The sequence below is a fragment of the Passer domesticus genome, chromosome 2 (genome assembly GCF_036417665.1).
Source record: "Passer domesticus isolate bPasDom1 chromosome 2, bPasDom1.hap1, whole genome shotgun sequence".
Classification (NCBI taxonomy): Eukaryota; Metazoa; Chordata; class Aves; order Passeriformes; family Passeridae; genus Passer; species Passer domesticus.
This window is the reverse complement of record NC_087475.1, coordinates 86,230,166-86,255,440: the sequence shown is the minus strand read 5'-3', so window position 1 is coordinate 86,255,440 and position 25,275 is coordinate 86,230,166. Positions and strand designations below refer to the sequence as shown.

General features: G+C 39.0%; 1 protein-coding gene across 25 annotated transcripts in view; it reads right to left on the bottom strand.

Annotated features, from left to right (window-relative positions):
* The window catches only part of TENM4 (teneurin transmembrane protein 4), a 1,559,611-nt gene that overhangs the window by 168,858 nt on the left and 1,365,478 nt on the right, over nt 1-25,275 (bottom strand). For 24 of the 25 annotated variants that reach the window (XM_064409696.1, XM_064409697.1, XM_064409701.1 and 21 more), the window contains 3 exons: nt 14,043-14,213; nt 9,080-9,294; nt 3,381-3,591 (listed from right to left, as the gene is read on the bottom strand). In XM_064409696.1, the coding sequence (XP_064265766.1) occupies nt 3,381-3,591; nt 9,080-9,294; nt 14,043-14,213 (597 nt within the window). The remainder of the gene's footprint in view (nt 1-3,380; nt 3,592-9,079; nt 9,295-14,042; nt 14,214-25,275) is intronic. The other variant, XM_064409711.1, reaches the window with a different exon arrangement.

Below are 25,275 nucleotides of genomic sequence, written 5' to 3'. Positions count from 1 at the left end.
AATTTGGAAGAATGGGATATAAAAATGCTGTTAAAAGCTGAAAACTTTTCCAGAATAATATTTTTCCCTCCACCTGAGTTTCCTGTATTATTCAGAAGTATAAGCTCTGACAGGCATTAGAAGACTGAATTCTCCCCAGGTTTACATTCAGTACATGTAACAGGCACACATTTTGACAACACCTAGGCCTTCAGTGATGATGATTCCACACCCATTTAGAAAACAGGCCAAGTTGCCATCTCCCGCCCTCAAAATCTATGCTAATGTTCCTGAGTGGATTTAGTTATACCTTTATCACATTGCAAAGCTTTATAATGGACAGCCTCACAATTTATGAAATTAACTGCGTGTTATCAAACTGGGAATACAGATGCCTTTTTCCATTTTTCTCCAGTTTTCACTAGAATAATGGAAGCCAAATCATTCCAGGAAAGCACTGCACAGTAATTGCAGTTGATACTGTCATACAGAGCATGCAATGATTTGCTGGCTCTCAACAGCTCAGTCTGTTGAAACATAGTAGATAAGACTTGGAAAATCAGCAGTCTTTCCATCCAACATGTTTATTGCTGAAGTAAAAGCTATTGCCATTTATTTTGGTGCGTCCTCACTCACAGGGGATGTTTGCCTGAAGCAATGACTGCACAGTTTGGCTTTATGAACTTATCATTATGATCACCATTATCAATTTTGTGCTTTCTACTACTATCTGTGATTATTAATTAATGCTTCATTCATTTTCCCAGCAGTTCTATCACCCTCACAGCATCTCCAGAGAAATGTCACTCTCAGTTTTACGTGGTGAGCAACTGAAGCATGAGCCTAGGCTGGGGCAGAATTAACACATCAATCAGAATTCAGGAGTTCTAGGCTGCTGGTCTGCTTCTCAGATCATTGGATCCTACTTCTTCCTGCATCAGAGCTATACTTTTCAAACTTGCTTTTACTGTAAGCCTTATGTTAGCGCAATAATAAAGGGAGATTTTTTTAGGTGGTCTTGCCACAGGAATCAAATGAAATGGCAGCCTGCCTCTGACAGTCAACACAACTCTTTTGAAGGTTCCTCACCCTGCACAGACAGATCTAAGGCTGCCATCATGTGTGACTTGATTTATTTGTTTGGTGTTGCAACTTTACACACTGGTTCATAAGCACTGTCAGGTTGCTTTATCCTCTTTACTTGGGCAGTGAAAAAAAAATAGTAACACTACAGTACCACAGTATTTATGTACTTACAATCTAGCAACCATGTCTTGCCAGACTTCATGAAAACACTAGAAAGATTCTGAAGCATCAGAGTTACACAAAACACCTGACTGGTTTTTTTTGGTTTTTTTTTTTTTTTAAACAAATTGTTGAAAACTAGATGGAGGAGAAAGGTATCACCTTGTTAAGGCTATTACAGTGATTTTTATGGTACTTATGCAAATGCTGCACTTTTCTGGACAAATTCTAGCCAAGAAACCATATTTTCCTACCTAAAAATTTTACTTAAGTTTGTTTCAAAATTCATAGCTTGTACTTAAACAGGTTCTTTACACTACAGCTTTGTGTTTATATACAGCTGCCAGCGTACAAAGTGATTCCCACCTGTGTAGCAAAAGAAAACTTCCTTGTTTCTGAATCACAGAAACCCTGAATGATTTAAGGTCAGCAGGGGATATAGCGAATATATCATAGGCTCCATATCGTGGACTGCTCTGTTTATCATGCAGTCATGAAAGTACAGCAGAGCAAAACCAGAAAAAAAAAAAGGATTGATTTGAAGACAATCTGACATGCTTCTCACCCATACCATTCCCTTAATGCTCAAAGGCAAATTAAGAATACTTTTATTTTTTTTTCTTCTTGTTCTTCCCTATATTAGTGCAATGTGGCCAAGAGAAAAGTCTGGCTAGAACATTTAAGCATTACCTTGAAAACAAGAACAACAATGACAGTGCTTTAAACATGTTTAAAGAGCCCCACTGATTTCTGTGAGAGCCTCACTGATTTCTCTCCTGTAATGGAAAGTTTTGAACTGAAGACATTCTTTGACAAGGAAAAAAAGCTGCCTTCAGAAGAATATCTTAAGCTTCTGTGGTTGTTGTAAGTAAAAAATCAAATTACTAAAGTAAACTAAATTGAAGTAAATCTGCATTCTATAAAGTAAGACTTCAATTTCATAAGCTAACATACTTCTAGAAGTAACTACCGCTAATGTTGCTCAGCTGCAAACAGGACAAAACATCACATTTCCAGGTTTTAAATTTAAAACATAGTATTACAGCAGTTTCCATTTCTGCATTAGATAAACTTTAGTGCTAAAATGGAATATTGGGATGTTAATGACTTTGCTTTAGCAAGACCTAAACTTTTTAATTAACCTGCCAAGACAAATTACAACCCATAGCTCTTAGGTAACTATTGCAGACAGCTGAGACTCAACACCAATGCCTCTGTTGGGAGAGGAATTAATGGCAGCTTTGGAATGAGTCTGCTTTTTTCTGCAAAGAAAAAAAGTCCATTAAACACTGTGGTCAGAAGAAAGCTGAGTGCTAGTTTTATGGACTAATCTTTAAATTACAACCAAATGAATTTCAGTATATGAAGAGTTTAAGCAGGTCAAACAAAATTAAAATTAAATATTACTGAATCGGAAACAGATTTAGATATTTTCAGGGTGGAAGAAGAATACTCAGTGTGCTGTCAGGCACCCACTGGCAGCATCTTTTCCTCCTTGGACAGCAACAAATCCATGCCTGTGAGCTGAACTGACAGGGCATTTTACTGCCAGAAAAGTCAGAAGACCTATTTAGTCAATTTGTTTTTAAGCCATCTCAGCTTCTTTCTGTTAGCAAGGAGAAACAGGGATTCCTGTTACTATGGTTGCTACTAGCAAGGCTTACAGTGCCCTTTACTGGAGTTTTAACCCCAGTACTCTGCCTGAACTCCAGCTTGAGTGATTTTGATGGTGTTCAATGGCAGAACTGTCTGTCACACAGAACTGTGGAGTGGTGCTACTGTCTGCTCTTCAATCATTCCTACATCTCTGCTCCAGAAAAACGCCTACCAAACAAACAAAAAAAGTCAAACAAAACCAACAATAGCCAACTAAATAAAAGGAAAATCAAAGTAAGAAAATAAAGCAAGGATTTTCCAGCTTGTAATCCATGTGTGGCACTGTGCAGAATCTCGTTATGGTTATAGTTACTTAAAAGACCTACAAAATACTTACTCAACATTTAGGGTCTAGCAGTATTCAGCATATTGCTAAATACAATCCCCCCCAAGCATTTTCTCCAAAACCACACAAAGCCATCCTGCAATTTGAGTATGTGTGTTAATACCTGGCCCCAAGGCATACTTAGGAGTTTAGGAATAATAGAGGAAATCCTTACCAATAGCAGTAGTAAGAAAAGAAACCACTTCCGATTCCTTGCCGTCATTGTAGAAGGCTAAATGCCATATTCCTGAATCTAAATACTGGATAAATCCTGTCTCGTGGCTGGCCAAGGGCACAAAAGCTCTGTGCTGCCGCTGAGGTCCTTCCAAGCTTCTCGCCTCCTGGGTCAGTAGACGCCTTCCATCAAGGAGCTCGACAAAGTCAAACTGAAACATAAGAGGAAGTGATGTTTGTGTGTTTATCAGGTATCCTCAAGCTTAGTCTCTTACTCTGGGTCTGCAGAAGCATCATAAACAGGATTTGCTCTGGTAACTCAAGCACTTTCCTAGACTACCTGCAAGTAACCATTTTGGAAATAGCTAGTACATTAATGTATCTTCCTGTAATTATATGAATTCAAAATCATCTTTGTTTAGAAGGTGATTTGCAGCATATTGGCCTTACTGAGGTGTTCTCATTCTGTAGAAATATGGGCAGGAAATCGTGAGACCATGCTTCAACTGCACTGTAAATATGACACTGAGCAGCTTGTTTATCTTTTTTATGTCTTGGCTAATATGGAAAATACGACAGAAAAATATAGTTAGCCCAACTGGGTTATTTGCTGGAGTTGCTAGGGGTCACCAAGGGAAAAGTAAAAAATATTTTAAAGTGAACTCTAGTAGAGGTTTTGCAGAAGTATTTTGCTTAGCCAACAAGAATTTTTATCTTAAAACAATGGGAAAAGTGGTTAAAAGACCATTAAAAATGAAGATGGACAAGAGATAAATAATATATAAAAGTCTCATTTAAGAAGTGGCTCTAGGTATTTTCTTCAAAAGGATTTTACTTTATGCAAGTGTAACTTTAACTGAACAACTGCTTTGCTTTATTTCGTATTGCAACTCCCTTTAGTTCCCTATTTAAATAATCTTCCACTGATTTTCCACAATAATTGTATTTTGTCTGGTATTATATTAATGGGATAAGGCAGCTATAAGCCTAGCAGACATCAAAAATGTTAAATGAACCTTATCTAATCTGACTTCTATCATGTGTCTAGATGACCAGGACACCTCACAAGCAGAATCCAACAGTTGAGGCACTATTCAGCTTTTCTATTCCCTGACTTCATTTGGTTTTGCCTCTCTCATTCAGCTGATAGGTAAGTTTGTGATTTTTTTTTTTTTTTGGCAGGAAGAAGAAAATCAGGCATAAAGAAACAATACCCCTTATTTCTGAACCCATAAATGCTGCTACACTGAATGGCTGCTGAGTGTTAGCTGACTGTGGCATCAATATTTAGGCTGCTTATACCTTTTCACTTTACTGTAGCAAAATTTGGGTGCTTGTTATTAAGTTGTCTGGTATGGTCTTCAAAGTCAACCAAGATAAGGACTTGATGACATGTTCTTTACTATGTAGGAAATGTTAAAAACAGTTAAGCTACTAAGTTAAAAAAAGAAGTGTTTATTTCCAAGAACATTTTGAGCAATAAGCTATATATGACATAGCTTGCATATAAAATGACAGAACTCATCCCTAGATTATTTTAGTTATCTATTTACAGGAAATTATTTTTGATCCTTGCTTTAATTTTTTTTTGGTTCTATTTCAGTTTACAGTTCACGAATTTGGTGCTGAAATGTCTTTTTGAGAATGTAAAAGCTGCCACACTGCAAAGGTCATTCCTTTTGGGTGCCTATCAAAGTTAGCTTTGCTAGAGACAGAGCTTCAGTTTTGGAAAAATATGTCACATATATAAATTATAAAAATATACAATCTAAAATCTAAAAATACAAGGCAAGTATAAATTCTAAACACATGTAATTAAAAAGCTACATTTCTGTTTCAACCATGCCCTGGGGGGTACCAGGCACAGCACTGCCAGCTGGGCAAGGGAGGGGATTGTCCCACTCTGCACTGGGGCAGCCTTACCTCGAGTCCTGGGGGCAGTTTTTTGTGCCACAATTTAAGAAAAACATTGAGCTCTTAGAGACTGTCCAAAGGAGGACCAGGAGGATGGTGAAGCTCTGGAGGGGAAGGGGCTTGAGGACTGGCTGAGGTCATTGGTCTGTTCAGCCTGGAGAACAGGAGACTGAGGGGAGACCCCATCGCAGCCTGCAGCTGCCTCACTGAGGGTAAGTGCAGGGGCAGACATTGATTTATTTATTTTCCGTGGTTACCAGTGACAGGACTTGAGGAAACAGCCTGAAGCTGAATCGGGAGAGGTTTAGGTTTGATATCAGGAAAAGGTTTTTCACTTATAGTGTGGCTGACCACTGGAACAGGCTCCTCAGGGAAGCTGTCACAGAAGTGTTTGGACAATGCTCTCAGACACACGGTGGGATTCTTGGGGTCTCCTGTGCAAGGCCAGGAGTTGCACTCGATGATCCTCATAGGGTCACTTCCTACTCAGCACATTCTATGATTCTATGAAAACAGAACGATTTAAGAGGATATTGGTGAGTGGTTGGTTTGAAAGACACTTTGGGACCCAGGTCTCTGTAGCCACTCTCAGCATAAACTACTGCCTAGACTGATGTCTCATCTCAGTGAGGTCTCAGTGTGACCATGCCTGACACAGCTGAGCAGGACAGTGACAGAAGACATCATTGTAGTGTCTGAGTCCTGGGAATGTCTCAAGTGAGTCTGAGTAAGGAACAAGTGAACTGAAGAAGGTAAAACCAGTTAAGAGAAAACCTAAAGTATTTCCATATTCATTTTGGAGCATGATGGAACAGCTTGACTCAACTTTTAAAAATAGAACTTAAGAAACCATAGGCAAAGTTCACTTCACCAAGTGCTGCCATCTCCATGGCAGCTTGAATTAGTTTTCTAGAATCACTGGATTGCAAGCAAAGAGACACTTCTAGGATGCAACCTGCCCCATTGTAAAGCAGACATCGAAGAAGTATCCTGTGGATTGTGTTACAAGCATCCACTTCCTGCCATATATTAGATGTAGTTACTAAGAGCTTAGTGAGATGAAAACAATTTCAAGGCACTCAGGTACAGTGAGCTGCTGTTCTACTTCAGTCTAGGTTATGCTTACTTGGGGCTTTCTGCCAAAAACAAAAGGTTTTTTTAATAAATATTTGCAAGATGCTGCTGCAGATGTTACTAGTTACTACTAGTTACTACTTGTAAATATTAACTGAGGCACAAATGCATTGGGCTTTATTGCATTTTAATACATTCAAAGATTTTTAATAGGCAATTAGTTACTGCCAGCAAGGAAATAATTGATAAAATACCATGTTAATCAATTCAAATGGAAAAAAGCCCTCTGCAAGCAGTAATGACCTATCCCTTAAATTTATGATTTATTAAAATTTGGCCTAGGTTAAAATGAGTTTAAAAAAGGATTGGATCTAGGAAGATTAAATCTAATAGACCATAACAAAATTGTGTAACTTATTATGATTTGTTGAGAAGAATGAGAAGAAATGCCTCTTGTTAATAGTAAACTATTATGGGCTTCTGCATGATTTATTTCTAAGACCATAGAAATTTGGAACTTACATTTTCTTCCCACTTACTAGTGACCACAGTTGTTGGCAACCTAAAATAGAAAACAATCACTGCAGCCAGAGAATGTTTCCCAAAGAGAATTTGGAATAGTTTGTTATTTAAGCATGGATAGCTATGACTTTGAGCATTGTATTGGGTTTCATGGCCAGGTTTTGGTAGCAGGGGGTGCTGCAGGGGAGGGCTGCAGGGGTGGCTGCTTTGAGAAGGTGCTGGAAGCTTTCCCTGTGTCTGACAGAGCCAATGCCAGCCAGCTCCAAGACAGACCTGCCACTGGCCAAGGCTGAGCCCCTCAGTGATGTTAGCAATTTTCACCTCCTCGATAACATATTTAAGAAGGCAAAAAAATTGCCGCACAGAAGTAACTGCAGCTAAAGAAGAGAGGAGTGAGAATATGTGAGTGGACCAATTACACAGACCCCCAAGGTCAGCACAAAAGGAGAAGCAGGAGGTGGCTCCAGGTGGTGGAGCTGAGACTCCCCAGCAGCCTGTGGTGCAGACCATGGTGAGGCAGCTGTGCCCCTGCAGCCCGTGGAGCTCCACAGGGAAGCAGAGATCCCCCTGCAAGCAGCCTGGCAAGACACATGAAGGAGCAAGTGGATGCCGGAAGGAAGGCTGTGACCCCATCCCAAGCCTGTGCTGGAGCAGGCTCCTGGCAGGAACCTCTGGTCTCACTGACAGTGGAGCCCACACTTGATCACATCTGTTTGCAGGACTTATGACCTCGTGGGAAAACCATGTCTGCACTTAGTGGAAAAAGTGAGGTTTATGTGTTAAATTTTAGGTTTTTTACTCAAACAATCGAACTTATCCATGTAATAACTTCCGTTCCATAACAAAATTTAAGAATGATAATAAAAAAATAACATGAATGCAGAGTTCTGATCTAAAGTTAGTATTATGCAATCACAACTTGAGTTTTTCTTTAAGTAACACAGGATTTTTAAGTTATAAATATTTGAATCTCCCTGTGAAAAGAGACTGATTAGGAAAGGGCAGTAACAGCGTAACTGTGGCACTGAAATTATGATGTACTGATCCTACTGAAATATTTTAATTTTGCAGAAAAGTAGGAAGAGAAGCATAGATTTATGACACTTCTTTGACAGAAATAAGTGGGAGGTGTGTTAATATGTACAAAATACTGTATTATCCACAGAGATCATAATAAACATATTTGTTCAAAAACGAAAAAAAGGCAGGGTATTTCTATAAATCTCTAGTATTTTCAGCTAATAGTAGAGGGCAAGAGCAAGATACACTACCATAAACCTGCTAATTCTTCGATAACCTGCTGATGCAAGTGGGAGTAAGATACTTTGCTCTGACAGTGTATTATGCCCTAATGTATTAATCAATCTGGGTAAGAGCAGCTTAGAAGCTGAAACAGACAGGAGAGAAAAAAATGTATAAATTCCTTACTTAAGGGGATGGCTCATCAGAGCTTTTCTCACAAAGTGATTTTTTATATACTTTTTTTGTCAAGGTGTGTTAAAAAAAGCATCTGCCTTCAATTTAGTCCTACAGAATAATACGTGGATCTTGATTTCTGCCTAAATTGGTGGCTTTCTGTAAAAAATTGTTTTGCTTTTCTTATACACTAATTACTTGGCCCTGACAAACCTCAGTCTAAGCAGTCAGCATACATCAGGTGAAGGGTTGGCTCAAGGAATTCTGACATGAAAGACAGAAGTGAATCTTGCTCCCATAAGGGTGACCAGCTGGGGTCTTGCTGCCCTTACCATGAGACAGGAAAGGCAGTGGCTGAAAGAGAGACAGACCTGACATACATGAATCTGCTTCAGAGAAGATTCCTTTGGATGCAGTTTGAATGTGGCTGCTTTTGTGCAAAGTACTGGATGGAGAAGGTGGTATCTTCTGCTGTTTGGAGCAACCACGTGGTACCCTCAGTGACCATCAGCCTCACAAAACCCTTCTCCTCTGGAAGCCTACTGCCTCAGTCAACTGCCTACTCCACCCCTGCCTACAGCCTAAAATTTATGTAATTTTTTTCCACTATCTCTTGATTCTTGCTCTCTGGATAAATGATCTTGGGCATCTTGCAAGCATGCAACAAACTCTTGAAAGAAACAGATGAAATAACACATCATACAAACATCAATTTGAGACAACATAATTTAATAAGTGAAACATAAATTAATTAAGGAAATAAGGTCCCATTACCTGTGTGTGTGATGGTGGGAGTCCTTTTCTGCCATAGATGCCAACAAGAGCAGCCTTTCCTAAAGATACATTGAATTTCAGATGCACTGGGTGGTCGATGAACACCTGAGATCTCCAAAAGATACCAGGAGGGATCTTCTGTGTGGCTCGTCTGCCTACATCAATTTCTCCGGAGTCTATAAAACTGTCGTCTGGAAAGAAACTACTGGGCTTTCCTGACAAAACACAGGAACAAAATTCTTGAATTAGTCTTTAGATCCTGCAAGTAATCTAATCATACTGGTATCTCTGACACTGATCTTGAGAAATTAGTGTCCTGAAGTCTTCAGAGTACTTTGTCTAGCCAATCCATATGATTATGGGAAGAAAACTGGCAGGATTATTTCTGGTTTCAGTAACTGTTTTGTTTGAAAACATGAGCATGGGAAGAGCAACCTGGAGAAAAATAGCCTTTTGTTTAAACTGTAGCATCAGTGAGTGTGTAATTACATTACAAAGACAAGAATAAATCATCTGACATTATATCCTACATTAATATAAGTTTAGGAATGGAAAAGTCATCATTAAATTAGTAAAGAGAACTGTAATGAGAATGAGATAGACATGCCACAGAGTGGAATGCAGGGTGGAGAACAGCAGCATGAGCGATGCCTAAGTGGGGAAAGGAAAATGTTTCTCTATTAAATTAATTCTTGACAGTGGTAACAGTATTTGAAATAGTAAAAAAGAAGCTAATGAAAAAAAAGAACTGAGATAAAAAAAGGAAACCATACCCTGCACTTGAGTAATGTCTATTAAGAACCATGAGAGATGAGAGATTTTAATTGGGTTTCAATATAATCTGTAAAATACGCTATTATTATCCATTTTCTTTCAGAAGACAAATAGAGACATCTGTTTCTAAAACTACCAGGCTGGAGAGCTTCAGTATTCAAATGGGATCAGGACATGCCATAATGTCCAAGGGAGTCGGCAGGGAGCTAGGCACCCCTAAAAACACACCTGAGGAATTCCAGGTTGGAAATTTATGCAGTCATAGCTCTCAAAGCAGACAGCTGCTTCAAAAAATCTGGACCCAAAGGAAGACCAGGGAATGAGGGGCAGAATGAAAAATCAAGAGCCAGAATGTTCCCTTTTCAGCCTATGGTATAACCAGTGGCCACAGCTTTGGGTGCAGGGCACAGGGATGCTGAAGAAGGCAACTGCTTAGCAAAGAGCCTTTATTAAGGACACTTCTAGTGGAAAAGCATGCATAGTGTCACCTGAAAGATTATGGCTTTAGCAAGGACAGCAACATGTCACCACAAGGACTAATTATTAATTTAGGAAATGCAAATAAATTTGTTTCTTATCTCAGTGCCATTACAGCACACACTACTCTGTGTTTCACAGAGCAAACAATTCTAACAAAATAAGAAGGAAACTTCTACCTACATACATTCTTTTGTAGGAAAATCACATTATGATGTTTTTTTTCTTCCAGTACCTACATTTGAGGATGGGGGACAAAAATCCTTTCCCATCTATCATAAATTTATGTCAAATAGTCTCAGAATTTACTTGCCATGTTGAAAATGTGACTGGTAGAACACTGCATTTTATTATTTCAAATGACATTTCCTTTAAGATCACATAATGTTAAATACAGTATTGCCTTAAATTTCTCCACATACCATCCCAACACAAACTCTCCAGAAACAGATGTAAATTGTTACCTGTCTCTGAAAATCAATATAGAAATTATATGCATATTAACTATTAAGGATGGAGAATTTTTTTCTTTGCAGAACTTTTGGCTCCAGTAACACTAAACCCTGATTTAAAGTCAGCAACTGCTTAAGGACACTGCTGGAGCAGGATTTGATGGCATGAGTAATCCTGAGGCAGAAGTTTATGCACACCAGCACGAAAGATATATATGCAAAAGCTGCATGTTCACACATAAAAAGCTATTCTTAATTTTATAAGATCTCCACTTATCTTTGCTCATCACTCTCAAATAAATATATGTAGGAAATTGCTGACTTTTTATCCTTTTTCAGTTCATGCACATGCTAAAGGAGATAACAGGAAACAGCTTAGGTAAATGGGCATTCTTTCTGAATCCTTCTGTGCTAATAGAGTATAATTGTACAAGGAAAATCAACCAGCTATATTCTGAAGGGAATTACTTTATCAAATGGATTGACAGTATTTATTTGGCATACTAAAATTTTCTTTTCACACTCTCAGGATTATGGGGAACAGTTCCAACGACTTCATGCAAAGTTTCTTATTGCACTATTGTAAGATGAAAAGATTGAGGATTCTATTAAAGAAGAGATAAAGACATCACATGTTTTGGTTCAAATGAAGGATATATTTTTTCTGATTACCACTGACATGTTTTATAGATTCTTAGATATTCAGATGAAAACCTTAAGTATTTGATATGCCCCATGATTGTTCATTAATAAAGATTGTACATCAGAGTGAATCAGGGAAGGTGAGAATTTAATATGACAGATGTTGCTATGCAAGATAGAGCCCGGAGAAAATGAGCACAGGGTGTATTCTGTAGAGAGATCAGCACTTGCTCATGCAAACTAAAATGTTTCTGTGATTGCAAAAGACAGTCTCACAGAAATAATTTTTTGTACACACAATTACAAAGTTTATGTCTCCTCTTGGTGGACAGTTGTAAATCTGAGAAGCAGATATCCTAAGAGCTGTTATGTCATGTTGCCAGAGGCTGAAGCTTGTCCTGATACAGAAGTCCAAGGAGAAGCTCTCTTCTGAATTCAGTCCCTGAAATCCCTCTCTGTTTCACCAGTTGCAGCCTACAATAAGATCAGGCCCTATGGACTGGATACTTCACAAAAAAAGTACAATAAAAAGTCATTTCAGCTTCTAATCAGAAATTGGCTTTTAATAAGAATGCCTGACTCCTTAAAATTAACTTCAAGTCTGAATTCTTAATTGGACTGTCAATTACTTTGCTCTTTCTGCACATTACCTTGAACTTTTTAGTTACCGTAGCAACTGTTCCTAATTTCTTTATATCAAAATGAACTATTTCATTTCAGACCTTGCTGAATCTCTCTGTATTTCTCACAGGTTGGTTCCCTGACCCATCAAAACACTTAAAAACACACACAGCTCTGACTTCAACCATAGTCGATTACATGCTTAAATGTAACCATGTGATTAAGTGCTTTGGTAAACAGAGTTGGGCTTGAACAGAGGTAAATGCTCTTCTGGAGCACAGCCACAGATGAGAAGGAATGACTGTAACTGAAAGTTGGCAAGACACTGGTAATGATTCATTCAGATCAGCTCAAAGGATGTTCCTCACACATTCTAGCCTATTTCATTCTGATCCAGAAGACGTTCAAAGATATTTCAATTATTTTTAAAATAAATTTCAATCACATACATTCTGGTTTAGAGCAGAAGCCCTGCAGCACTGCTAGTCCAGAATCAGTTACACAGTTACCTGATGGAGAGAGAGCTGCATTTGAAGGCTGGACAGTATTACTCTTGCACCAAAGATGTGCTGATGTGTTTTTCAGTCAGGACGTGGTATTTTCCTCTAAAGCCTCCAGATTCCCTAAGATCTGTACAAAGCACCAGCTTGAGGGGTCCTCTTGTGACATAACTAGATTAGTTCCCAGATTTCTCTTTTAACAGAGCAGCAATCAAAACTTCTACTCATGTCAGTGTAAACATGGCTAAAATAAAAACAAGTGGAGGTCTTTCACTTGGATGGTAGTTTTGAATGCCTACATTTATTCTGACTTCTAAAAGGAAATGGACAGATCAAAGCTAGATGATTCAAAAATTAACCATATGGCAAGTTAGAGGGGAAAAGAAAAGGATCTGTCGTGAAGTATTTTTGAGTACAACAGCAGGGCTGTCTGCAGCTTGCTGTACTGTCTAGTAAGGTTTGCGGAGATTGTAGTAACTTGATGGCAGCCATCAGTTACCAGTAAATGTACTGTTTTAAGGAGCACACATAATTATGGCCTTCATTTGGACTAATAAAGACAGAAAAACTCTTACATGAAAAACCTGCTACAATTAATTTAAATTAAATATGTAAACACAGGCTGCCAGCCAAAGCCTAGAGAACTCTGTGGAAACTTTTGAGTTCACTGAGTTGTAATAACAGTAGCATACATCTTATCTGTCCAAAAAACTTCCACGAAAATAACTATCAAAAATAGTCCATTACTTTACTGGTATCTCATAATTGTATATAGCAAAGCTTTAAACAAAAACAAAAAAAAGTTTTCTGAAAGTTTGCATTTCTCATTTCTCCATCTATGTCTGGGGAGGGATAAGACTTTGCAGAGCTTACAAGTACTTTTAGCAGTGGTGCCTCTAAAAAAAGAGCACAGTGATGTAAAGCTGCTGAATAAGGTGCTGCTGAATTGAGGATCCATAACCTGCTTCTAATTTCTGTCAACACCGTGATACTTTAGGGAGACTAGGCCTTTATCTGGCTACTTTGCAAAGCTATATTCAACTCTGAAGTGCCAAAATTTCTGGTGTAATAGCTTTCAGTAAGTATTTTGGTCCTCAAAACATTTGCTAAGTGGCAATAGTCAAACACAAACATTTTTGTAGTTCTGTAGAGGAAGCTTGATCCAGTGCTCCAGGAATCATTTAATTTTCAAGAGACAATGTTTTCCCATGAAAACAGCCACTCAAGGCAGGGTTTTCATGCTGGCCTTCTGTAGTCTGTGAGAATGCCTTGAATGTGTGGAGAAGGTTTCACACAGTTTTATTGCATTAGTGGACATCAGAGGGATATGAAACTTAGAAACATATGGAAACAAGACTGACAGCTACCAGCTCTAGACATGAAAGACTGGAAAAGCACCTGCTGATGGCAGCACTGAGGGTAATGGAACATGAGATTGGACGGCTGGAGTTTAGAGGCAGACAGAGGACTCACAACATGGACACACACCAACCATACCTTCACTGGCTCCTTTGCCTTTCCTGTCAGGTAACTCTAACCCTGTGCCCCCCGAAGGATATAAGGAGACGTCCGTTGGCACTGGCCAACTGCTGGCTGTGTCTTCCGTGATCTCATACATCTGCCCTTCCATCGGCTGCAGGTGCCAGTTTAGGCCAAACAGGTGCATGGCTGTGGTGAGCAATGAGAAAAGTCATCTTTTTCTGTTTGGGAGAGTTTCAGAACTATAGGGGCACTTTCTGTTTCTAAACCCTCGCTCCAATGCCTTATTAGTAGTCATTGCTTTAGGACAAGAATGGGATTAATGTAATTAGACAGTCCCTTCTGCTTCTACCACACCAGCTCGCTAGGTCTTTCCACCCACTTAAACTCGATTTAGATCACCTGTAACAATCCACTTGGCTTCTTCCAGCAGAACCACTCCTGACTCATAGTCTGCAAAACAGGATAACCAGGCAGTGTTTCACAAAGCTCCCAAGGCTGGGGTGACAATGCGGTGAACACAAATACGAGGAAAATTATTTCTTAACATACCAATAAATCCAATGGAAATGCACTCTGATTTGTTTTGCCATAGACACAAGTGCATTATATAGGTTCTCTTTTTTTTTTTTTTTACTGATGAATTATACACAGCAGCCCTTACAGGCATCTCTGACAGATGAGACTTTACATGGTCCTGCTTAAGACCAAGTAAAAGCTGAGACAATTCAATACCCATCTTGCACACATGCCTTTGCGCTCTGCATCACAAATGTGAGCAACTATGAGCATTCTTTCATACAACTCAGCCTCTTCTATTCAGATCAAAGACATATCCTTGAGAACTGAAAACAAGCAGCACCATTTAGATTTGTGTGATAGCAGGGCAAAGCTCTCTGTAGGTTTCTGGGCCATGCAAAGTCACCCAGGGCACATGTGAGACTATTTCAAGGCATTACATAAAGACAAGTGAAGTTAAAGAAAAAGACAAACTACTTAAAAAGCAAGCGCATATAGGAGGAGTATGGAAATCATATGCTTATACAACTAATACTTGCCCCTTCCAAATATAAAGCCAAAGAATGTGGCTTGTGGCTTACCATATCAGTTCTTCCATCCCCAACATAAACATTTCATACTCAATCAGTATCCAGTTTAGCTTCAGGCTCTACACAGCTAAATGATCTGATATTTGCCACATTTGGAATGACATTTCTTTTTTAAGGGAAAGCCTTGATATTTTACACTATAATTTCTCCAAAAAATATACAATGGCTCTAACATCACAGCCATTTAGTATAAACAAAAAAAAACCACCCCAAAACAGTAAAGAAACAGAGCATTTCCATGGCCTGTAATGCTATTTTTATTCACAAACATATACCTGAGATTGGCAACCATTGTTAGGGACAAGTGGTTAGTTTATTTAAACCTGTGCATCAGAAACAATCTTTACAAGAGGACTGAAAAGTAATCTGAGTAGCTCTCTGAAGATAGCATATTTAGGCAATTTAGCAAAATACGGGTTTTATTCCACTTCAGCCTCAATTAGGTCACCTCTCATTTACTAACATAAACAAGGTTGTCTTTGCACAACTACAACATCACAAAACATGAGTGCAAAATTCTTTTTTTACCATGTAAATGGGGACTGTGTTTGTTAACAATTTTATCCATTAGGAATGAAAATACGCTCCTTAAACTCCCACTCAGCAAGGAAGCACAGCAAGGAAGGTCTCCTGAGGACCTGTTCAACACTCATTTTTATACAGGTACGTATACCAAGAAGGAATGTTACCAACACTACTGGTAATTTAACCAGGGTACTTTAGGAAGAGGGACAAGTATTTTCATCTAAAAGCGATATCTTTACTCAGCAGAGAAACTGTGCAAGGGAAGAGTAGAAATCAGACCATGAACAAGGAATCTGCATCAAACATTTGGCATCACTATGCTTGCATGATATCTTTGTGTTTATACAGCCCCCATCATCAGAGTGCCTGGGCACTTCATAGCTTTTAACCTCATAAAACCTCATCAGATAGGAATCTACTTTTTTCTAGTAAACAGAAATGGAAAGGAGAACTACAGCAGATTAAAGAACTAACTCAATTCACTTGTTTGGGCATTAAAATGCAATTGTGTGTTAATTCACTTACTCTGTGCTTATAGGGTCACAAGCTCTAAGAGGCCTTTCAAGCAGCTCTCTGCCAGCAGTTTTGTTGGAAGCTCAGTACTGGATGCTGTCTTACATTTCCATCCAGGCTGCATGTTTCCAAGGACCAGAGTGTTACCCAGGTGCCGCAGAGCTGTTACAGAGCTCAAAAGCTTAGATGCTCTGAGCACACAAGTTCCTATATTTAACATGGGATATTTGTAGTTACATGGGTGTTTATAGTTCCAAGCAGAATGAAAACTGTACTCTTCACTTCTCCAAACTCAGGCAATCCTAGACAGCAGTCAGGCCTAAGTTCTGCTGGCCTTAAGTGCCTAACACCAGCTCCATCTCTCAGACGTCTTCATGTTAGAATGACCTGCATGAGCTTATGGTGGGCATTCCTGGTTTATGCAGGAACTGAGGCAGTGGTTTGCTTTCTTCATAGCACCGTTTGACTTGCTCTGTCCTTTGGACATCACAGCCTAAGTGCCACACAGATTTTAGAAACACATTGCATGGTCGTTGTTTCCCCCAAAGGCCATTGCTGCTTCTCCTCTCCTTAGGAGGAATTTTTTATTGTAGATCATTATTCATTGCAAGGAAATGAAGGTGAAAAACTCAGCATTGTTTTGGGTGCAGTGGGAAAACTATGAACATAGTTTTCCAGGCATTAAAATTAACTTAAAATACATGAGAGGAAATATTATAACAAGTGATCATCTTGCTTTGGTGTAATGACGGAACTGACTCTCTAGAAGATGCTACAGCTTTTCTGCACATTATCCATCCAATTGAGCAAGTGGATCAACCATTCCTTGTCATCATTCAATTCTCAATGTTTGAGAAGTGTCTTACAATGTTCCAAAATAAAAAATATGACAGAATATTATCTGTAACATACATGTGTTAGCACACAAAGTTAAAAGACTTGTATTAATGTTAACTTTTGTCCTTTGCTAGTAGATTTTGTCTATATCAAAAAGTTTCTTGTGTACATTGATCTCATCATCACATAGATCACAGAATCACAGAATGGTTTGGGTTGGAAAGGACTTTAAAGACGATCTACTTTCAACCCCATGAAAATGTGCAGGAACATCTTCCACTAGACCAGGTTGCTCAAAGACCCATTCAACCTGCGTTGAACACTTCCAGGGATGGGGCATCCACAACTTTTCTGGGCAAGCTGTGCAAGTGCCTCATCAGCCTGATAATAAAAATTCATTATATCTAATCTAAATTTATTCTCTTTTATTTAACACCATTATGGCCCTGTCCTGTCATTACAAACCTTAGTACAACATCTCTCTATGTCTTTCTTAAAAGCCTCCTTTTAAAGTATTGAAAGGCTGAAAGAAGGTCTCCAATGATAAGCCATGAGAATGACAACTATGCACACCATGCATACAAAAGTGCAGAACGCTGAAAACCAGAATTATTTGAATAGCATTTTGATGATCAAATGGCTTAAAAAATTCAGAAAACAGTGTCAAATCTCAGAGCTACTGCTCTATTCAGGATTTCTGAGTTGATGTTTCTAAGCACAAAATAAAAGCCTATAAATATCCCCATTCACATGGCAAACAGACATCATGCAATTTCTGCTGTAGGTAGGCAATAACCACAAAAGTCAACCTGAAACAAGAACGAAGAGTCTGATTTACTTTGGAAAAGCACTTTGTAGCAGGTATGTTATGAGGATGTCACCTGAATAAGTGATTTCATTACTATATTCCAAATACCAGCAGTGTCTGGCAACCTGGCAGAAAATTCATTTTTCCTCTTGCTCTGTCACACTGGTGCAAAAAAGTTAAGTAGTAATAGCAGTGGATATTTTGGGTCTTTACATCTCAATGGGATGTGTAAAGCTGTTGTTGCACACAGTTGTGTTTAAAGGTTTTAGGAATCAACCTTGATCTGTGCTAAATTGATGAAAAGTTCTTTCTCACAGAAAAAAAACCCAGCTAAGAACCATAATCATGGAAAAGCCCTGTAACCATGGATGAGAGGCTTAATCATATATTTTGAAGTGTTAATGTTCCTAAGAGGGAAGTAAAGCTGTAAACATAGTTTGCGATTCCTGATGTTTGTAAGTCTCTGGGTCAATGGAACCCACTGTGGACATTTTTTCTGGCTTTTTTTTTTCACCCCCTGCTCAGCTAGAAACAAGATGTTGCTGACAGAGAGTAAATGCCCTCTAAAAGCCCCCATGTGCTTCTCCTTCTCCCTCTCCAACATGATGCTCAATAGATTTTCAGATATTGAAGGCTCCCCATGTATTAAAAGAGCACTCTGCAATTAACAATCATTAAAGCGTACACTTTTGTAAAATACCATGTAGCTTTCACTGCCTAGGAAGCTCCATGACAGGCTCTTTGCAGAGGCTTTGGTTATATTCCCCATGGAGAAGAAAACTCTCTTGTCTCCCTTCTCCTGGAATGAAAACAATATTTAGGGGAAACCCTGCATGCTCTCTGGGCTGTTTCACCACCACCACCAGCTTGGATGAGATAAAGGCATCTGGGGCCTCTGGCCCATTATGCTCATGTTTTGACTTTAAAGCTTTGACTTGCACGACCTTTCCCCTAGCTAAGTGCTAGCAAAAGGTGTCCTAAGACTTACTGAATGGGTAACAGAATTTTCTGTGGCAGACTAAATCACCTTATCCTCAGTCCTAAGTCACCTGTGGCTGCCTTCTTGGTGGAAAAAAAAATGGAGATCAAACTTCAGTCCCTTCAGGGTTTGATTACTTTGCAGAGTTCAGCATTTCGACCATGCCACCGTGATACAGCTGCTCTTTTGTTGGACTCAGATTCACTTTAGCAAAGAAAATTTGCAAACAGTTAAACATCATCTGAGTTATTTAATCATGCAAATAAAGTTCATATTGGTGGAACCAAGTATTCAGGATCATGATTCTTCTGATTTTAACATATTATTTCTTCCTATATTGCATTATTCCTACTCTATAGCTACTTGTGGACACCATAATCAGCATCAACAGATGCTGTTAAGCCAAATAAAGAGGAACATTCTTTCCAAGTTTCTTTGAAGACACTCAGGCTTTTGAGTATCTTTGTATTATTCCCACTTGCTTATGAGACAGCAAAACACTAAAGTCAAAACAACTTACTCAGCGGAGCAGAGAACAAAGGAAGTGGTACAGCCTTTAGAATGAAAAAGGACAAACAAAGATAATAATTCACATGGTCAACAAAATGGACATCTCTTAGGACAGCTTGATGGAGCGAAGGAGTTAGCAGAGAGAGGCAGATGATTGTGATAGATCACAGGCAGAAGAAAAGACAAGACATGCTTACTGAAGCATATGAGACCTCCAGAAACCACACCAGTCAGCAAAAAATTGAAAAACAAACTGCTGGCCCTTTATTAGCTTGTTGCTTTGCCCAAAGCAGCAAGCTAAGTGTAATAAATAACCAAACCAATCAATTACGATGTTTGGATTAAGGCTACAGCTGAAGCCACCAGGTGCTTCCATATTGTTTGTTAAAAGCATTCTCACAGCAGCTCCCAGGCTCTGCTGCTTCCTTCTCCCCTGCCCTCTCAGGGCTAAGTCCTGAAGGTACTACAGCTGGCCTGGTGATACCTCATCCAGGCAAAGCTGCTACAGAAACAAAGGAAAGAATAAAATAACATTTTTTTCCAGCTAACAGCTGATCTTGCCCTGAACAATGAATTAAGAATTTCTCAGAATCAAAGCTTAACATATTAATGATCCATTCCTGAGCCTTGACGTACAGCAAGCGTAGGGGTAAAGGGCATAAAGGCAAGACAGAAGTCTTTTGGGATTCTCATCTGGAAACCCCAGCCAGTTGCTTTGCACTAAGAATACTCCAGGTTTTGAATCCATGTTTATGTAAGAATATATGCCCATATATGCCAGTATATTTGCTCAAATAACACAGGGGAGGGCACAAGCTTTGGAAAAGCGAAGCTTCTCTGCACAAACATCCACCCACCTCAGCTCAGCTGTACTGGCGCTGGGCTCCATCTGGGGAAGTTTGGCTTTGCTACTCCACTGGTTTCTACAAGCACCTCACTGCACTGCTGACAGCTAAGCCTAAGCCAACACAAGCCAAAGGGCCACTCCTGGGAGGGAGAAGGGTTTTCCAAAGCCTCTCCATGCAGCATGGGGAAAAGGAGAAAATGGAAAAACACTGTGAGAAGGAACAAATGAGCAGGACTGATACCACATTGAACAAGAATAAAAATGAGAAAGGGGAGGGAAGTGACAAAAATATGGAATGAGAGAAACTCAGAAAAAGAAGGTTAGAGCAAAGGTAAGTTAAAAAAAAAAGTATAAAGGATTTGGAACAGGAAAGCCAGCTGAAGCTCAGTGGTTGAAAATTTTTACAGGTTGCTTCTTTGCTCTCCCCTCTTTGTGTGGAAACAAGCGTAAGATATGTGGTGGTTACATATTCCTCTTTAACCTTAATGTTTAGTCAGACCTACAATAACATGCTCTCCAAAATGATACCTGAGCTTTGCTTTTTTCTCCTAATTGAGAAAAAGCTGAATTGCTCAGGGTTAATTTTAACTCAAGTAAATGTATTGCTTTCAGTTCTGTCTCTGGAAGAAACTTGACTGTAATTATCTGGATAACTGTCTCTATACTGAGATTATATGATTTTTGTATAAGTGGTAGAATTGACTGTTGCAGAATAAACCATATTTTTGTGACATCCAGTGTTATGAAAAGGAGACTTTCAGCATGAAATAATCACCAGTGTGTCAGTCTTCAATAAATCAAGGAAGATTAAGAAGAATGGGAACAGTAAAACAAACATTAAAGAAAAAAAAGCAAACTGTTTTTCTCTTTTTCTCTTGGCGAGCACTGCCGTTCCATTTCAGTGCTCGCCAAGGCTTCTGTGGCAGAACACACAACAGTCAAGGGCTGAAGTGGCTTCATGGCCCTATTGGTGTAGGAAGAGGACAAAAAGCTGGATGCAGCACATAGTATCTGCTCTACTTGTTTGTATGGACAAGTCCAGAACTTGGCAGATCCAAGCTGTTCTTCATCTAAGAGCATCTAAGAGCATGGGGACACTTCTGAATGTTGTAGTGATTTAATACCCAAAGAACAGGTTCAGAGATCTGGAACTGAGATCTAGTATCCTGACTGAAGATCCCAGTGCTTTGTAGTATCATGAATTCACATCATTTACACATACATACCCAGGTCACTCAGCCAGGCACCATGGGGCAAGGAGAGAGAGATTCCTGCAAGGCCACTTCTTGTGTGGATTTTGGCAGTTACCTTGTGACCAAAAACTCTGTACAGCACTCTGTGTCATTCCTAGTGTCTGAAATGATTTCCTATACATAAATGCTTTCCATCTGTGGCTTAAAACTCTCACTCAGGAAATGGAAAACCTGACTTCATAAATCATCTTTTGCCTGAATGAACGTGAATTTGCACACCAGGACAAGACTGCAGTCATGTGGGAACAGAGAATCCTGCATACCAGGCTCTCCACAACCCAGATGGATTAGAGCTGCTGTGCAGCTAGAAATGTAAAATTAACAGGTCACAAAGGAATGGAACCCAAAAGGCAGCTTGATTACATGTTGTTTAAGTGAAGACTCTAAGCCTGCAGCTGGGAGGTCCCATGGCTCTGCTTCCTGCCTGTTGATTTATTTGACACAAGACAATAGTTAAGAAAAATTTAAAAAGCACCAGGAGGGACATTGAGGGTAATGCTCACTATTGTAAATTCCCCGTTTGCCTCCCCTCCTAACTACTCAATGATCCACCTTGAATGAGAAAAAAGGGTTTTCAAACCTCCTTCACAGTTTGGGGTTGAAGACACTTCATTGGGCTGGGATGCGATTGCTTCATCTAAGAATTGGACAATCTGCATCCACCCATCTCAGGGTTAAGGGAGGAAGGATTTTGTTGATAAAACAGAGACGTATGTGTGTTGTGTTTGTTTGTGGGACTTTTTAGGACCTCAAACATCCTAAAATATGATGTAGGTGCTTTCACAGCCAGCTCAGTACTGACACATGCTATGGGATACATCTAGCAATTCCTGGGATCCTACCTTGCTGCCGGACTACTGCTTCACATTTAAACTATGCAAGTACCAAAAGTGGTTTTTTTGGAGATAATTCACATCTTCTCCTTCCCTCAATCAGAATCACCACGTGCAAAGGAGTTATACAAATGATAGAGAGCTTCCTACCTTTTAAAAATTTGCTAGCAAGGTGGGAACTACCATTTGAAAAAACAAAGCATTGTGCTAACCACCTGAAATCGTGCCACAAACACATTTACTTGCTTCGATTTAACACTAACTAGTTATTCTTTGACCCCTTCTGATTGAAGAAGAGCTGTACCCATGATTTCCACAATAGAAGCAGATGGTCTACCAAATAGTATTAGCTTCTTCTTAGGAGAACACTTCATATTTTAATTTAGTTCCCAATTGTTCTTAATAAGGAAGAAGAAAGGCTTCCCGCTGAAACATCACATTTCTTTGAAACCTTCAGGAAGTGACTAAAAAGGCATGTTTTAAAATGAAGCAGTTAAACTCAATGTTTGTTCAATGCAAAGAGTCAGCACTTCCTATTCAATGTCTTCCTAATTGCCCCTGAGGATCAAAGTCTTTTGAATGATTGCCTGTCCTTTAATAGATGATCATTGGCCCCTCCAGTGCTACAGTAGCTTGTAATTTCTTGCAGGAAAGGGAAAACACAGTTTTAAATGGATACATTTAAATATTTTTATGCTTTTTAAAAGGAGGATAGTTTTAAAGTGTTAACCTATAGAAAAAATAGACATAAAAGTGGCATAGTTTATCTGAGGAGCTGACTGCTTAAATACCTTTGGTAATTTCCTTTACCATTTACAGTAATTTCAAATATAATAGGAAGTGAAAAGATGAACCTCAGAAGCATTTGGCTGCTATTAGGCAGCCTAGTGCAACAAAGAAACTTATTTCAGCCCTCAAAGCTCTGGTAGAATTGGTGTTACACATGCTCAGGCCTTTCTCAGTAAAATAATATTTTGCCTTCTAGATATCCTTTCTGGCAGAGATCATATTAAAATAAAGATTATGGAGATATTTCGTCAAGATCAAAGTCAATTATAAGATGGTCCCACTATACCTCTAAATGGAGTTTTAATTTGTGTATATAATATTAGAAATAATGGTTTTCCCATTGGGGTACTCACTTCAATTAGAGAAATGAGGACAGGCAGCTCTACCAGAGGGCCTCTTATCCTGCTTTGCATTTACTAAAATTCTGGGCTAGCCTGTTGTGGACAGTATAATTTTACAAATGCCCTTTCATTACACACATAGAAACTGTGAGGCACTAATTAAAAATGGTGTAATTTACACAGGTAAATCCACAAGCTCTCACATGCTTCCCTCCGTGTTATCTCAACTAGAGAACTTTCAGAAAACCTACCTTCCAAAAATAATACAATAATTTGCCCAAAGTCTAAAAAACACAATTTGCTGTGCAGAGGTCACAAAATATATCTCTCTTCTTCTAAAACCCCAGCACAACCGAGGTGGGATCAGAGTTTAAATCAAATATCCCAATTTGAGCATGAAGATGTAAATATTGCTGTACAATTTGATGTGTGAGCTGATCTCTCAGATGGCTGCCTGCTCATCTGTCCATCTGAACGCAAACGTGATTTTATTATAGTAAGACAAGTAAATGTCTTTGAGACCACTGCTTGTGTTTTAATCCTAAAATCAGCTGAAAACTGCATTAGTGTTATTAGTCACTATGCACATTCTAAAACCACCAGAGCGCCAGCTGGGCTGTGCTAGTTGATATAAGAAAAATTAACAAAATGACAATGTCAGAATCCCTTGATGACCAAAGCACAGGTTTAACTTGAGCTTTACTTAGCCTAAGTAAATCTAGTGACTTCAAGAGGATGATGGAGGTGTTTAAAGTTCAGAACAAATTTACACATTTTGTAGATCTGGGCCAGAGTGCTCATCAGCATTGTGAAAACTGAGCTCTAAAGCAGAATCCTATCAGCCTTGAGCCTGCTGGAAGAGATATGAAGAAATTTTAACTGTGCCAGTGTTCAGGAGTATTTTGTTGTTTCAGTTGCTTTGGGTGACAAAAGCAAGGTATGTTTAAAGGAGGCTAGGAATGCTTTAATTTATTTTCTAGTTTTTCTTTACATATACTAGAAAAAAAACACTCTTTGGAGAGAGGAAAAAAAATCCCTTTTTTTTCCTGTACAAAAGCTTGGCAAATGGATACAAATGCACAGTCTGAGAAAGCCGATAAAGTGGGTGACACAACACAATTAACAGCACAATAATTTTTGTTTCTGTCCAGAGACCATGAGCAAAATCCAGCACAATACTTTCAGGTGCTATAAATCAAAATGAATGGTTCAGATCAGTACAAAAAGCTCTCTCAATAACAAAGCACAACCTGATGATTTGTTCCCTTATACTTAGAACTAAATCCAGCACACAGAATAAGGAAGTGCTAGCAAGTGCAACCACAGTGTTCTAGAAAGACCCACAGCCATCTTTATATTTAATTTTACCTAAAAAAGGCAGCTGCTAAAAAAACCTGAAGTTTGCCAAGTCAAGCACTCAAAAATGAGCAAAGAACAGAATTAAGATTGCTTTTGTGATTTTACATCAGGCCCTGTATGCATATGTACTCTGTAATAGCCTTTAATTCCCTCATCACACGCTATTTTTTTCCACTGGCCCAGTGCTGAGCAGAACAATTGCACAGAAATTACCACTCAACCCTAGCAATGCCAGCATTGTAGCACGTTCAATTGCTTTCTAGGGATGCCATATGTGCAGACTGCTTGGTAGCAACAGGAGGGGGTTGGAAAGGGAAGGAACACTTGGTACAGACGATTTTTCTACTGCACTCTAACTAGGTCTCTACTGAGCATGTGTGAACTCAGATTTCCTAGTTTTGTGGTAGCCAGCTTGGGGTGGATCAGAGGTGTGATAAAGTACACAGCATTGCTTATTCTACCTAATAAAAAGAAGAGGTGTCACAATTCTCCATTACTTCAGTACTTCTGCAATATAAGTAGAGAACAACAGTAGATCCAATAGCAGA